Source organism: Diceros bicornis, chromosome 37 (genome assembly GCF_020826845.1).
Source record: "Diceros bicornis minor isolate mBicDic1 chromosome 37, mDicBic1.mat.cur, whole genome shotgun sequence".
Classification (NCBI taxonomy): domain Eukaryota; kingdom Metazoa; phylum Chordata; class Mammalia; order Perissodactyla; family Rhinocerotidae; genus Diceros; species Diceros bicornis.
In genome coordinates, this window is record NC_080776.1 from 20,313,439 (window position 1) to 20,326,102 (window position 12,664).

Consider the following 12,664-nt stretch of genomic DNA (forward strand, 5'->3'; position numbering starts at 1 on the left):
TGTTTGTCTCCTGTGCGTGTTTACTAATTTTTGGAGGGATCAGCTGAAAGACTAAGAACCTGAAAAGCTGAGCAATGCATTTGATGTTCTCTTAGGGCCTGAGAGATAGGGATTGGAATTTAGGCCCTGCTAATGTGGTGTGTGTATGGCTCTGGTGAACCACTCTTATTGGGGATTGGGACCCTGAAGGGCTACAACCTACGAGTAAAGGTGAACTGGATGTAAGTAGGCCCTCAAAGGAACTGTAGCTCCACTTTGAATACATTTAAACTTTTGAGAAGAGATTGAAGTAATTTATTGTTTGTCTTTTTTTTTTTTTTAAAGATTTTATTTATTTATTTCCCCCCCCCAAAGCCCCAGTAGATAGTTGTATGTCATAGCTGCACATCCTTCTAGTTGCTGTATGTGGGACGCGGCCTCAGCATGGCCGGAAAAGCGGTGCGCGCCCGGGATCCGAACCCCGGGCCGCCAGCAGCGGAGGACACGCACTTAACCGCCAGGCCGCAGGGCCGGCCCCTATTGTGTTTGTCTTAGGTGCTTAGCAAAAGCAAATGTAAAGCCTGTTTGGATGATGATAGTATTATACTATGCTTCAAATTATTATTCCCAAAATTTTGCAAATATAATGTCTAGCCCATAATAAAAAAATCAGGCACAACATGGTCAAATAACAAGAACAAAATCAAATCAAACAAGAACAAAATCAAACAAGAACAAATCAAACAACAGAAGATAGTGTTAGATCCAAAGGGGCCTCTGATATTGGAGTTTTTAGGAGGCAACTTTAATGTAGCTATGCTTACCTTGTTCAAAGAGATAAAAGGAAAGATTCAACATTTTCAGCAGAGAACTGGAAACTTTCAAAAAAATGAAATGGAAAATCTAGACTTGAAAACATAACTGAAATTAGGAACTTAGTGAATGGGTTCAACAGAAGATTAGATAGAGCTGATGAGAGAGAATTAATGAAGTGGAAGAGTTACTGAAGAGATTGAGGGAGACATAGAGACATTGAGAAGGTCAAAAATGTGTAATTGGATTCCCAGACAAAGGGTTCAGAGAGAATGGGGCAGAAGTGATATTGGAAGAGATTGCTGAAAACTTTCCATAACTGATGAAAGTTGTCAAGCAATAGATTTAAGAAACCTTACTAACACCAAGCAGAATAAAAAATCCAGGGCTCGCCCCGTGGCGTAGCCAGTAAGTGCACGCGCTCCACTGCTGGTGGCCCAGGTTCCGATCCCGGGCGCGCACTGATGCACTGCTTGTCAGGCCATGCTGTGGCGGCGTCCCATATAAAGTGGAAGAAGATGGGCACAGATGTTAGCCCAGGGCCAGTCTTCCTCAGCAAAAAGAGGAGGATTGGCATGGATGTTAGCTCAGGGCTGATCTTCCTCACACACACACACACACACACACACACACACACACACGAAATCCATACCTTGGTATATTGTAGTTAATCTGTAGAAAACCAAAAACAAAGAGAAAAATTTCAAAAGCTGCTGGAGGTGGAGAGGGAATAGTATACTTTCAAAGAATCAACAATTAAACCAACGGCTGACTTCTCAACAGAAGGGAGGCCAGAAGACAATCGAATATCTTCAAATTACTGAGAGAAAATAACTTGACGATCTAGAATTCTAAAACTTGTGAAAATATCCTACAAGAATAAAGATGAAATACAAATCTTTCAGACTTGACACTTTTTCAGTACACTAGCCACTCTTTAAAATGCTCAAAAGACACATGTGGCTAGTGGCTACCATATTGAACATCACAGAAATGGACAGTTTCCATCATTTCAGAAGGGACAGCACTGCTATAGGTACTGTATTAAGAAAATCACAAGGATATTTTGAGCAACATTCTTCCCTCCCAAAAGGGGAAACTTTAGATGAAATCGACAAGTTTCTAGAAGCATGCAGATTAACAAAACTGATCTAAGAAGAAATTTAAAAATCCCAAGTATTTTATAGGTTAAAAGTTTTTTTTTTTCCCTTGTGATGTCTTTGTCTGCCTTTGTATCAGGAGGAATACTAGCCTTATAGAATGAGTTGGAGAATATTTCCTCTATTTTCTGGAATAGTTTGTAAAGGATTGATATTATTATTTTTTTTTCAATGTTTGATAGAATTCACCAGTGAGGCTACCTGGGCTTTTCTTTCTTAGAAGATTATTAATTTAATTTCTTTATTTGTTATATGTCTATTTAAATTTTCTATTTCTTCTTAAGTCAGCTTCAGTAATTTGTGTCTTTCTAGGAATTTTTCCATTTCATCTAAGTTGTCTAGTTGGCGTAAAGTTGTTCATTGTATTCCCTTTTCATTTCTGTGAGGTTGATAGAGATAGGTCTCCTCCTTCATTCCTGTTCTGTGGTCACCCTGTGGAGGTGGAATGGACCCCTTTCCAATTAGTAGGATGTCTATGCTGATTGCACTCCATATGCCAAGAGAATTTTAAAGAAAATTTACTACTCCTGGGGAGAGTAGGGTGGGTACGAGCATGTCTGGCCTGGCTTGAGCGAGGCAGAAGGAGTGCATTAGGCCTTTATAATGGCTAGGGGACTGGAGAGATGTTCCCATGTGCAGGTTGGGGATTTGTGAAATTTGAATTTCTCTCTGGGGCCAAAGGTAGGGACACAGTGGACTTTCTTATCAACCTGTCCAGATAGGTCAAAGGGGAAGGAGGAGATGAGGCTTAAGATAAGACAGTGGTCAAACATCAAAAAATGGAGCCAGACTCTTTATTACAAGTCCTGAATTTGGATTAAAAAAAAATTCTTCATTTTTATTTTTCTTTAGATTGGATAATCTTAATCTTTTTTTCTTTTTTTAAAATAATTTTTATTTATTTATTTATTTTCCCCCCAAAGCCCTGGTAGATAGTTGTGTGTCATAGCTGCACATCCCTCCAGTTGCTGCACGTGGGAGATGGCCTCAGCATGGCCGGAGAAGCGGTGTGTCGGTGCGCGCCCGGGATCCGAACCCGGGCCGCCAGCAGCGGAGTGCGCGCACCCAACCGCTAAGCCACGGGGCCGGCCCTGATCTTTTTTTCTGCCAGGTTTATCGATTCTTTCTTCTGCCAGCTCAAATCTGCTGTTGAGCCCCTTTAGTGAATTTTTCATTTCAATTATTCCCCCTTTCAACTTGGAATTTCCATTTGTTTCTTTTTCTTTTCCTTTTTTTTTTTTTGTGAGGAAGCTCAGCCCTGAGCTAACATCTGCCAATCCTCCTCTTTTTGCTGAGGAAGACTAGCTCTGGGCTAACATCTGTGCCCACCTTCCTCCACTTTATATGGGATGCTGCCACAGCATGGCTTGACATGTGGTGTATTGGTGCGCGCCAGGGATCCGAACCTGGGCCACCAGCAGCGGAGTGCACGCACTTAACCGCTGCGCCACGGGGCTGGCTCCCTCCATTTGTTTCTTTTTTATAATTTCTATCTCTTTGTTGATATTTTCTACTTGATGAGTTGTTGTCATCATGCTTTCCTTTACTTTAAAGATGGTTTCTTTAAGTTCTTTGAACATATTTGTAATGGCTGCTTTGAAATCTTTGTTGCCTAAGTCCAAAATCTAGGCTCCCCAGAGACAATTTTTATTGAAACTGCTCACCCTGCCTCCCATGTATGGGTCATACTTTTCTGTTTTTTTTGCGTATCTTATAATTTTGGTTGAAATCTAGGCAGTTTTAAAAAAATTTTTAATGTTTTAATTTTTTTATTGATGTCTTAATAGTTTATAACATTGTGAAATTTTGGTTGTACATTAGTGTTTGTCAGTTACCATATAAATGCCTCCCTTCACCCCTTGTGTCCACCCCCCAATCCCCTTGCCCCTGGTAGCCACCATACAGCTCTCTCTGTCTGTGTGTTGGAAACCTAGAGAGTTTTGGTAATATATTCTACATTCTGATTCTTTTCCCAGAGCTGGAGGTGGTTGCTCTTTTGTTTGTTTAGTGACTTGCCTGGGCTAATTCTATGGAGTCTGATTCTCCTGCAGTGTGTGGCTGCTGATGTCACTGCTCAGTTCTTCCTTTCTTGTTTTTATTTTTAAGTCTAACTTTCTAGTGGTTGCCTTTTGGTCAGCATATCTTAGTGGTCAACCTATGAATCGTCAGAGGTTGTGTTTAAATTCCTTAAAACGGTGAGGCCCCTACCCTTTGTCAATGGTTCTTGTGAGACATGGGGAATACATTCAAAGTTCAGGCAGTTTACAAGTCTGCCCTGATGTTTGCTTTCTGTATTTGCAAGGCTCACATTCTTCCAGGGATGAGTAGTTCTCTAGGGCCCTTTCATTTCTCTCCTGTCTATTTACAGTGTTGTGCGTGCGTGCAGCAGGAAAATGTAAATTCTTATCAAGGCCCTCTTTGGTTGTGTCATTCCGATTCTCCCTGTTAAATTTCTGGTTGGTCTGCTGTTTGTTGCTTGTCCTAACTAGTATTGCAAAATCAGGCTAGCCGTGATATTGGCACTCTGATATTTTGCCCCTTGAATCACTATTGTTTTTGAAAATGCCCGTGGGCATGGAATTCTCCTTGCTCTGCTCCAAATAAATTTACGTTCTTCTGGCAGTGGAGCTGCCAGTCTTCACAGCTTGCCCGGCCCTAGTAGGACTTCCACACCAAGGAATTGGGAGCGAGTGTGGGGTGGCAGGAGCCCCAGGCTAAAATACCACACACGTCCACTGTTCTTACTGAGATTCAGTAGATTTTCTTGAATAAACACTTCTCAATTAGTCAATATTCCAGATCCTTAAATGGTTGGTTTTGATAATTTTGTCCATATTTATTGTGGGGGATCATATCTGTCAGACTCCTCATTCAACTATTCTGGGCATCTTTTCCCTGCCTTCTCTCTCCCTCTCTCTGTCTTATCTGTAAACGTTTAAATTTTATTTAAACTGAATTTTATTTCAGAATATGTTATGAAGTAGTGTCTATTGGGTATTTTTGAAAAATCATGTTAAGTGTGTCTTAACATTACTTGTTGACTATTTCATGTTTCCTACTGATTTGTAATGTAAATTATTTATTTCTTTAATTTCAGTGAGATTTATTTTAATCCTATCCTTTTTTTTTGCTTTATTCCATCAATTATATCCTCTTTCACTTGTTTCTACTCTCTCTCGCTTTCCATTGGCTCCATCTTAGCTTCTGGATAGCCTCAACCTTTTCTCTCTTTAAACCTCTCTTTTGACTTTATCTCCTTGAGTTTCCTTCACTATGCAGGTTCGTAGATTCATCTGCTCTTGCTACTCATCAGAGCTGAGACTAGGGTAAGGCAAGCGAGATGCCTAGGGCACAAACATTTAAGGAGGCCCTCAATCTCAGAGTCCTTGCAAATGTGGGGTTGGCACTTGTACGACTTGGCTTTCTTTCATAAATTTCGCACCCTAGTCCTGGCCCTGCTACTCATATTTCTCATTAGTATATATTCGTTGTACCCTAGTTTCTGTCCCGGATAGGCTTAGTTTATTCAAATTTTTGAGCACTTGCTCTTCACTATGCGTTGTGCTACGTTTGGAGAATGTAAAGGGTCTCGGACACTACTTCTTTGATCCAGAGCTTCACATTTACTCTTTCAAGACTAGTGCCTTTTCCCCATTCCCCCTCATTCCTGCTTTTTGTACCATGTAACACTATTGACTGTTACTGCCTCTTCATCCTAACCCCAGTCCAACTCTTCAGAATGTACAGCTATTTCCGTGGTAAAACACTCTCTCTAGGAGCCAGTGGGCAGTTGGGCAGTGTAACAGTGGCCCTCACTCTAGAAGCTGGTGACGATTAGAAATTGGCTTGTGCTTTCAATATGTCAGGGTAGGAGTGTCCAGGATTTCTTTGGAGTTAATGGGCCTTCACAACTACATTGCTGGGAAGGGAAGGTTGATTGTTCATCTTCTCCTTAGCATCTTATATAATTGGAATCCTTCCATCTCCTTCTGGTGCTTTGATAGCTAAAAGCAAGCTTTGACTCCATGCCCAGCTGTCTGGCTTATTCTTGCCAACTTTGTTTCCTGGGTCCTGTGTTCTTTGCTAACTTGTTTTTAGTGTGGTTTCCCTGAATGACTCTGCTTTGCTTGGTGTTCTCACTGCTTGTTCATGAAAACAAACTCATCTAGTCATGTAAGGAGTGATTATTGAGCACCTGTTCTATCCTAGGTACTATGGGAGCCAGTGGTGTTACAATGATGAACCCAACCAAACATTCCTTGTCTCCCTGAGCTAGAGAGACAAGTTAGGTGTAAATCATGCCAACTGGGATATTTGCCACTAAGGAATGTTGTGGATGTAGGACCTGGGGACGTTTGAGTCAAGATCTCTGTACCTCGATGTCACTTAACTGGCAGTAACTCCTCTTAATTTTGAACTCTTGCCTGCGTCAGGACTTGATGTGAAGCACACCTATTTTCAATTCTGGCACTTGTTTTTGGAGTCGCTCTTTCTCCTGCTTGCAGCTTGCCCCCAACTCCTCATCCCACCCAAGGCTGCCATTATTTGTATTCTTACTCAGTAGTGGATGGAAACCCTGATCATGAACCTGTCTTTCTTTGGGAGTTATTTTCTCCCTTGTTTTCTTCTTCTTTTTTTTTTTTTATGAGGAAGATCAGCCCTAAGCTAACATCCGTGCTAATCCTCCTCTGTTTGCTGAGGAAGACCGGCTCTGAGGTAACATCTATTGCCAATCCTCCTCCTTTTTTTTTTCCCCCACAAAGCCCCAGTAGATAGTTGTATGTCGTAGTTGCACATCCTTCTAGTTGCTGTATGTGGGACGCGGCTGCAGCATGGCTGGAGAAGCAGTGCGTCGCTGCATGCCCGGGATCCGAACCCCGGGCTGCCAGTAGCGGAGCGTGCACACTTAACCGCTAAGCCATGGGGCCGGCCTTCCCTTGTTTTCTTAACTTCCAAATCCTTTGGTTCTTTTCCTATATCTTTATTAGCTTCTAATATTTTCTGCTTCTTTTTCCTCTTTGCATTTCCTAAAAGTTGCCCTAACCCAGATTTTGTCCTAGGCCCCCTTCTGTATCAGCTTACTCTTTCTTGGCAATCTTGTCCATTCTAGAAAACTTGTCCATTCTAGATGGTTTACCATCTTTATGCAAATGGATGGCTAATTTATCTCTCTAAGTTATGCTCTAGTTTCCAGGTATTTGGTGTAGAGGTATATGTAGAGGTATGTATTTCCGTGTGTTGAGGTGTGTATAGAGATATGTATTTCCACATAGAGGTATATAATACCCAAAGTAGAATTCATCATCTTCTCTAACTTAGTGACATTATCATCTCCCAGTCTCCTCACTTGAAATCTCAGACAATTGCCACCTCCTTGCTCTCCTCCAAATCTGCCTGATTGCCAGGTGGTGCCAGTTTGTCCTGTGTCATATCATGTTCAGGGTCTTTTCGTTTCAGTGTCCACATGTACAACTCTAGTTCAGGCCGTCCTTTCCTTTCACGTAGTCTGTTCTGGTTCTTTCCTAAGGTGCAACTGCTGCTAGTCTCTCTTAACTCCAGATGACTCTGAATCCTGTGCCAGGTTAATTTTTCCTGAAACACAACTCTGATCTGTTCTTCTCTTCTGCTCATTCATGCTTCGGAAATTCCCTACTGCCTTGGAAAAGTTGGGCTGGTTTTCTAGACCGTCCAACTTGTTTTAATTTCCTTGCCACTGCCTCTCTTCTTATGGGCTGGACTCTGTCCAAGTGGAATTCATGTTGCAAGAACCTGCCGTGTTTTTCTGTTTGTGTCTCCATTTTTGTTTCCTCTGCCGGCAGTATGCTTTTCTCACATTCTCGGTTCTTCCTTAAAATCTTTCCTGAAGCTCTCTCAGATTTCCTGACCTGGAGATACTCTCTCTCTCCCATCATATGTACATTTACCCATACTTTAAAAAAATATAGCACTTATCACTTCCCAACTCATATTGTTATTTCACAATGATTTTTACAAATCAAATTAACTTTCATATCCCTCATTGTGCCAAGTACAGTACCTTGCAGAAATATTTGTTGAATTGATGAGTGGATGAATGCATTTCTGAATTAAACCATCAGACAGTCTGGACTTTTCTCTATATACTTGTCCCACTACCTTGTTGTTTGTCTAAGACTGTTTCTCTCCCTTCTTGGAACTTTTTGCCTTTATCTCTGAATCTCTTCATGTATCACTAAGTAGCCTGTTACCCTTTGTCTCTGTTGCTTCTCTTCTCCTGAGTTAGTATTAATTTAATTTTTTTTTGAGGAAGATTGGCCCTGAGCTAACATCTGTTGCCAATCTTCCTCCTTTTTTCCTTTTTTTCTCCCCAAAGCCGCAGTCGACAGTTGTATGTCCTAGTTGTACATCCTTCTAGTTGCTCTATGTGGAGTGCCACCTCAGCATGGCTTGATGAGCGGTGAGTAGGTCTGCGCCCAGGATCTGAACCAGTGAATCCAGAGCCATGGGAGCGGAACATGTGAACTTAACCGCTGCACCACCAGGCGGGCCCCAGTATTAATTTAAATTTAAAGAAAAATTACATCATTCCAGTGAAGGATGTGTGTGGGAAATTTAGAGGAAATGAAAGCTAGTGTTCAGAATGACATCTTGATCCATTGTATGGGAAAGCAGGCTACCCACCAGGATTTTGGAAATTTGCAAGTGTAGGCTTGAATCCTGGGCTTGTGGCCAGTAGAAAGTAGGAAGTAGAAGTTGTGATGACATGTTCAGTATCCAGGTGGAAGGCTAGGGGGCCAGCTGCAGGGCCCCACATTCCAGTCTGCTGATCTAGGCAGCTGCCTTATATTCCATAGAAACAGCTGCCTGAGCTTCTGGTCAGATGAGTGGTTTGAAATGATGGCAGGTAAGAGTAGGGAAATAGATGTCTAACTACAATATTGCCACTTTTTATGAACCATTGGAGTTCCCTGCATAGTTTTGGACATCAGGTTGTGGCAATGAATTAGATTTTGTTGATGAATTCTAAGGAATTGATTTACTTGGTTTTGTAGAGGAACGTCATTTAACAAGGTTAAACTTAGTAAATGCCGCATTCTTGAGCCCTAGGTTAGTACTCATTTCATTACAACCTTTAGATTCTAGATCTTTATGCCATTTTTCAAAACCATGTTCTCTCCTGCTCTTGTGCATTTCACAAGCTGAGGAGAACTGTGGAACTCCTTAATTTCCACCTCATTGCCTTATTTGTGGAGGTTTTTAGTTGAAGTGCCTCAAACAGGCAGGTTAGTGATACCTGTGAGGGTGAAGACCTTGAAAAGAAACTCAGGACGGATGGTGTGCTTGACTAACTGCCTGGGAGAAAGTGACGCCAGGACCCAGGAGGGGCACCACTTTGCCTTTGTCATTCAAGTATATCCAAGTACTAAATATTTGAGAGCGCAGAGGAGGCTATTGGTTAACTGCTCTGTAGTCACCCATTTCTCTTTGGTTTCAGCTAGTAACAACTGAGCTGCTCAAGGCAGGAGAGAACTCTGAGCTGAGCAGTGGAGGCCCCCCTGGATCTGGAGAGAAGAGGCAACCTTGGAACCAGGAATGAGCCATCCTGACTACAAGCTGAACCTCCGGCCCCTGGGGACCCCCAGAGGTAGCAAAAGGAAAATGGAATCTACTCTAGCAACTGGAGGCCTGAAATAAAAGTGGAATGGAGGTGTAGGGCGGGTCTTAGAACTGAGGGGGCTGTAATTCGTTTGGTGACCTGTTAAATATTCTCTCATGTTATTTATTCTAGAATTAAGTGTGGTTTCTTAGTGTCTTAATTTATTGTTATATTGAATACAGCTGTTTAATTTCCTCTAGAAAAGTGACAATCTTTTAGTAATTCCTATTTTTAAAAAGTTTGTGTCTATAAACAGCAAAGCATACTGAATCCATTATTCAGATTATGTCATGCATATTGTGGTGCTGATTTAAAACTCAAGTCTCATCTAAGTATATTTTATTCATGTTTCCTTACCCATTCTTTCCTTTTTGTGACTATTTGAAATCATTATCAGGGAGTTTCATTCTCTTGTTGGTCTTTCTAACTTAAAAAAAAAAGGGTAAACTATCTCCAGTTTTAAAAATACAGAGATGTTTGATTGAGGAAAGAGTTGATTGCTGCCTCATGTTTCTAGGTGTGTCCTCTGTGGTTGGCTCACATGGTATTGGTGCTTCGCCGAGTGACAAAAAGTCAAAGAACAAGTCCATACGAGGGAAGAAAAAGAGCATATTTGAAACCTACATGTCCAAGGAGGATGTTTCAGAAGGCTTGAAGAGAGGAACACTCATCCAGGTGCTTAAAACAGACCAGAAGGCTATTTCTTGAATATGTAGAATGAGGAATGATCTGTTTACTCATTAAACTGTTTATTGTTCTGTGCTGTGTGCTTTGAGAGAATTGATGACATAACAGGCCACAGGGCTTCCCATTTCTTAGACCTGCAGTGCAATTGGAGGTGATAAGTGCCACAAGACAGAGACAGGCAAAGTGCTCTGAGACTTGAGAGGAGGGAGCCATTATTTCCAGTTAGGGTTATCTAGGAATGTTTTATTGGAGGGATATATTTGGGCCAGGCCATGGATTGGTGCAGTTTGAATAGTGAGGATAAGAGAAAGAGCTTTACAAACGGAGGGACCAGCGTGAGCTACAAAGACAGAAGTGGGAAATAGCATTTGGCTATAAGAAACATTGAGAGTTCAGTTTGCCTGGAGCACATGGATGCTGAATGACGGAGAATAAGGTGGAAAAGGAAACAGTAAATAGCAGCAGACAATATTTGTTGAGTGCTTTATAGTTTACAAAATACTTTTACAAGCCAGTTCAGTGGTTTGCTTCAGCAAAGGTTCATTGAGCCTCCGCTCTCAGCCAGGAGCAGTTTATAGTTGGGAGACGCCGCATGGGTGCTCTCGAGATGAAGGTGGATGAGGCTGCTTTTCTGTACTTTGAGCTGGCAGCCCAGTGCGGGGCAGGCAGTCATGTGAATGGATGATTCGGGGAAGAACGGTAAGTGCTCAGATAAAAGTGTGACCAAGGTGTATGGGAGAATGTTGGGGGGAACTGGGAAACTGTAGGAGGTGACATCTGTGGTAGATATTGAAGGATGACTAGTTTGGGCCTATTAAAATGGGTAATATGTGTGTGGGAAGGAGCTATAGAGGTGTCTTGGCACTCATGAAAACAAGAACTTGTGAAACAATATGGAGTAAGGCAGTTTAGATCTCTTTAGGCATGAAATGTGGGGCAGGTAGTAGGTAAGGAGAAGGAGAGGGAGGCAGGGCCACATATTCTTTGAATTAAGTCTATTTCATAGTTCTTGTATTAGTATAGAAATATTGCCATGTGTTACCTGGCTCACTTGAAAATGTTGACTGTGTTCCATTTTCTCTCATTCTGATTTGTGTTTTTGGCTAAAGATCCAGCCAATTAACAGATACTATCATCTTCTCTTCTTTTTTTCACCTGTTTGTATTTACCTGTGGTCAACTACACATATAATTAATGTAGACTCTTGAATGGAAAACTCTTTTTAATAAACGAGTTGATCTTTCTGATTTTAGAGGTACTATTGACTTTTTTTTTCAGCTTCCCTTGGATTTCTTTGACAAGACCTCTCTCAGGAGAGTCGAAGCTGCAGTTGGACATTTGTCCATTCATTAATCCATTCATTTGCTGTTTATTGGTCAGCGCACACGTTGAACTCCATTTTATCTACATTTTATTGTTGGCCCTCATCTTGTTTCATGTACGAGGACCTGTTGTGCCTTTCCCATTCTCGTCTCCTGCCACTGTCCTCCAGGTGCGCTCTGCTCCCTTCACCCTGATCTTCAAAACTTTTCCTATAAAAACTCTGCTCTTGGATTCCTCTGACTCTGTACACGCTGTTCTTGGTTCTTGGAATGCTTTCTCTCACTATCTTGATGTAATAATCATGCTTGACCTTTAAGTCCCTACCTAAATGTTACCCCCTTTGAGATGCCTTACTTTAATTCTCCAAGAGGAATCAGCTGTTACCCCTTTCCTGAAGCTGACTTGTTTACCCTTTATTCTAAACCTATTACCATATCTTAGCATTTATGTTTCCTCAAATATACTGTTCACTTCCTTGTGGGCAGGGTCATGCCTTATTCCCACAGATTAGCCCAATGCCTGGCATTTGATTGATGCTTAATAAGTTTATATTGAATAAATATTTATTTACTGACTGAATAAAGGATCAGTGTACTGTCTTTGAAGAAGAGTGAGGGGAAGCTTGGTTGTTATAACTTGGACAAAAAAATTGCTTATAATTTTGTTTATAGAATTTGTAGACATAGAGTGAGGGAAATATTCTACAATGCTATTAGTTTTTGCTCCTTCCTATTAATTTTTGCTTTTGAAGCAACTCTTTGGTGATATTAAAACAAAACCAAACAAAAAGCTGATCAGTATAATAACTCTCATTCCCAGGAGTTTATAAGTGATTCCTCCTGGCCTGTGACATCATGAGACTCTGCAGCCAGAGCCTCCCCTCACAGATGAGAACAGTTGTTCTCTGCAGATGGGGAAAGGAATGGGTTCCAGATATGAGGTCACCATGTGAAATATACAACACTGTAAATAAGATTTTCATAGGCAGAGAAACAGAGTCCATCTGCTTTCTGATATAAACTTTGTGTCTGCAGGCCTTGATGGGTAAGGTAAAAAGCTAGACAGG

At 41.4% G+C, this 12,664-nt stretch overlaps 1 protein-coding gene across 5 annotated transcripts in view; it reads left to right on the forward strand.

Annotated features, from left to right (window-relative positions):
* Positions 1-12,664, forward strand: part of DIS3L2 (DIS3 like 3'-5' exoribonuclease 2) — a 338,953-nt gene that overhangs the window by 37,456 nt on the left and 288,833 nt on the right. For all 5 annotated transcript variants that reach the window (XM_058533210.1, XM_058533214.1, XM_058533212.1 and 2 more), the window contains 2 exons: positions 9,427-9,576; positions 10,106-10,263. In XM_058533210.1, coding sequence (XP_058389193.1) covers positions 9,525-9,576; positions 10,106-10,263 — 210 coding nt within the window. In that variant the 5' untranslated portion in view covers positions 9,427-9,524. The remainder of the gene's footprint in view (positions 1-9,426; positions 9,577-10,105; positions 10,264-12,664) is intronic.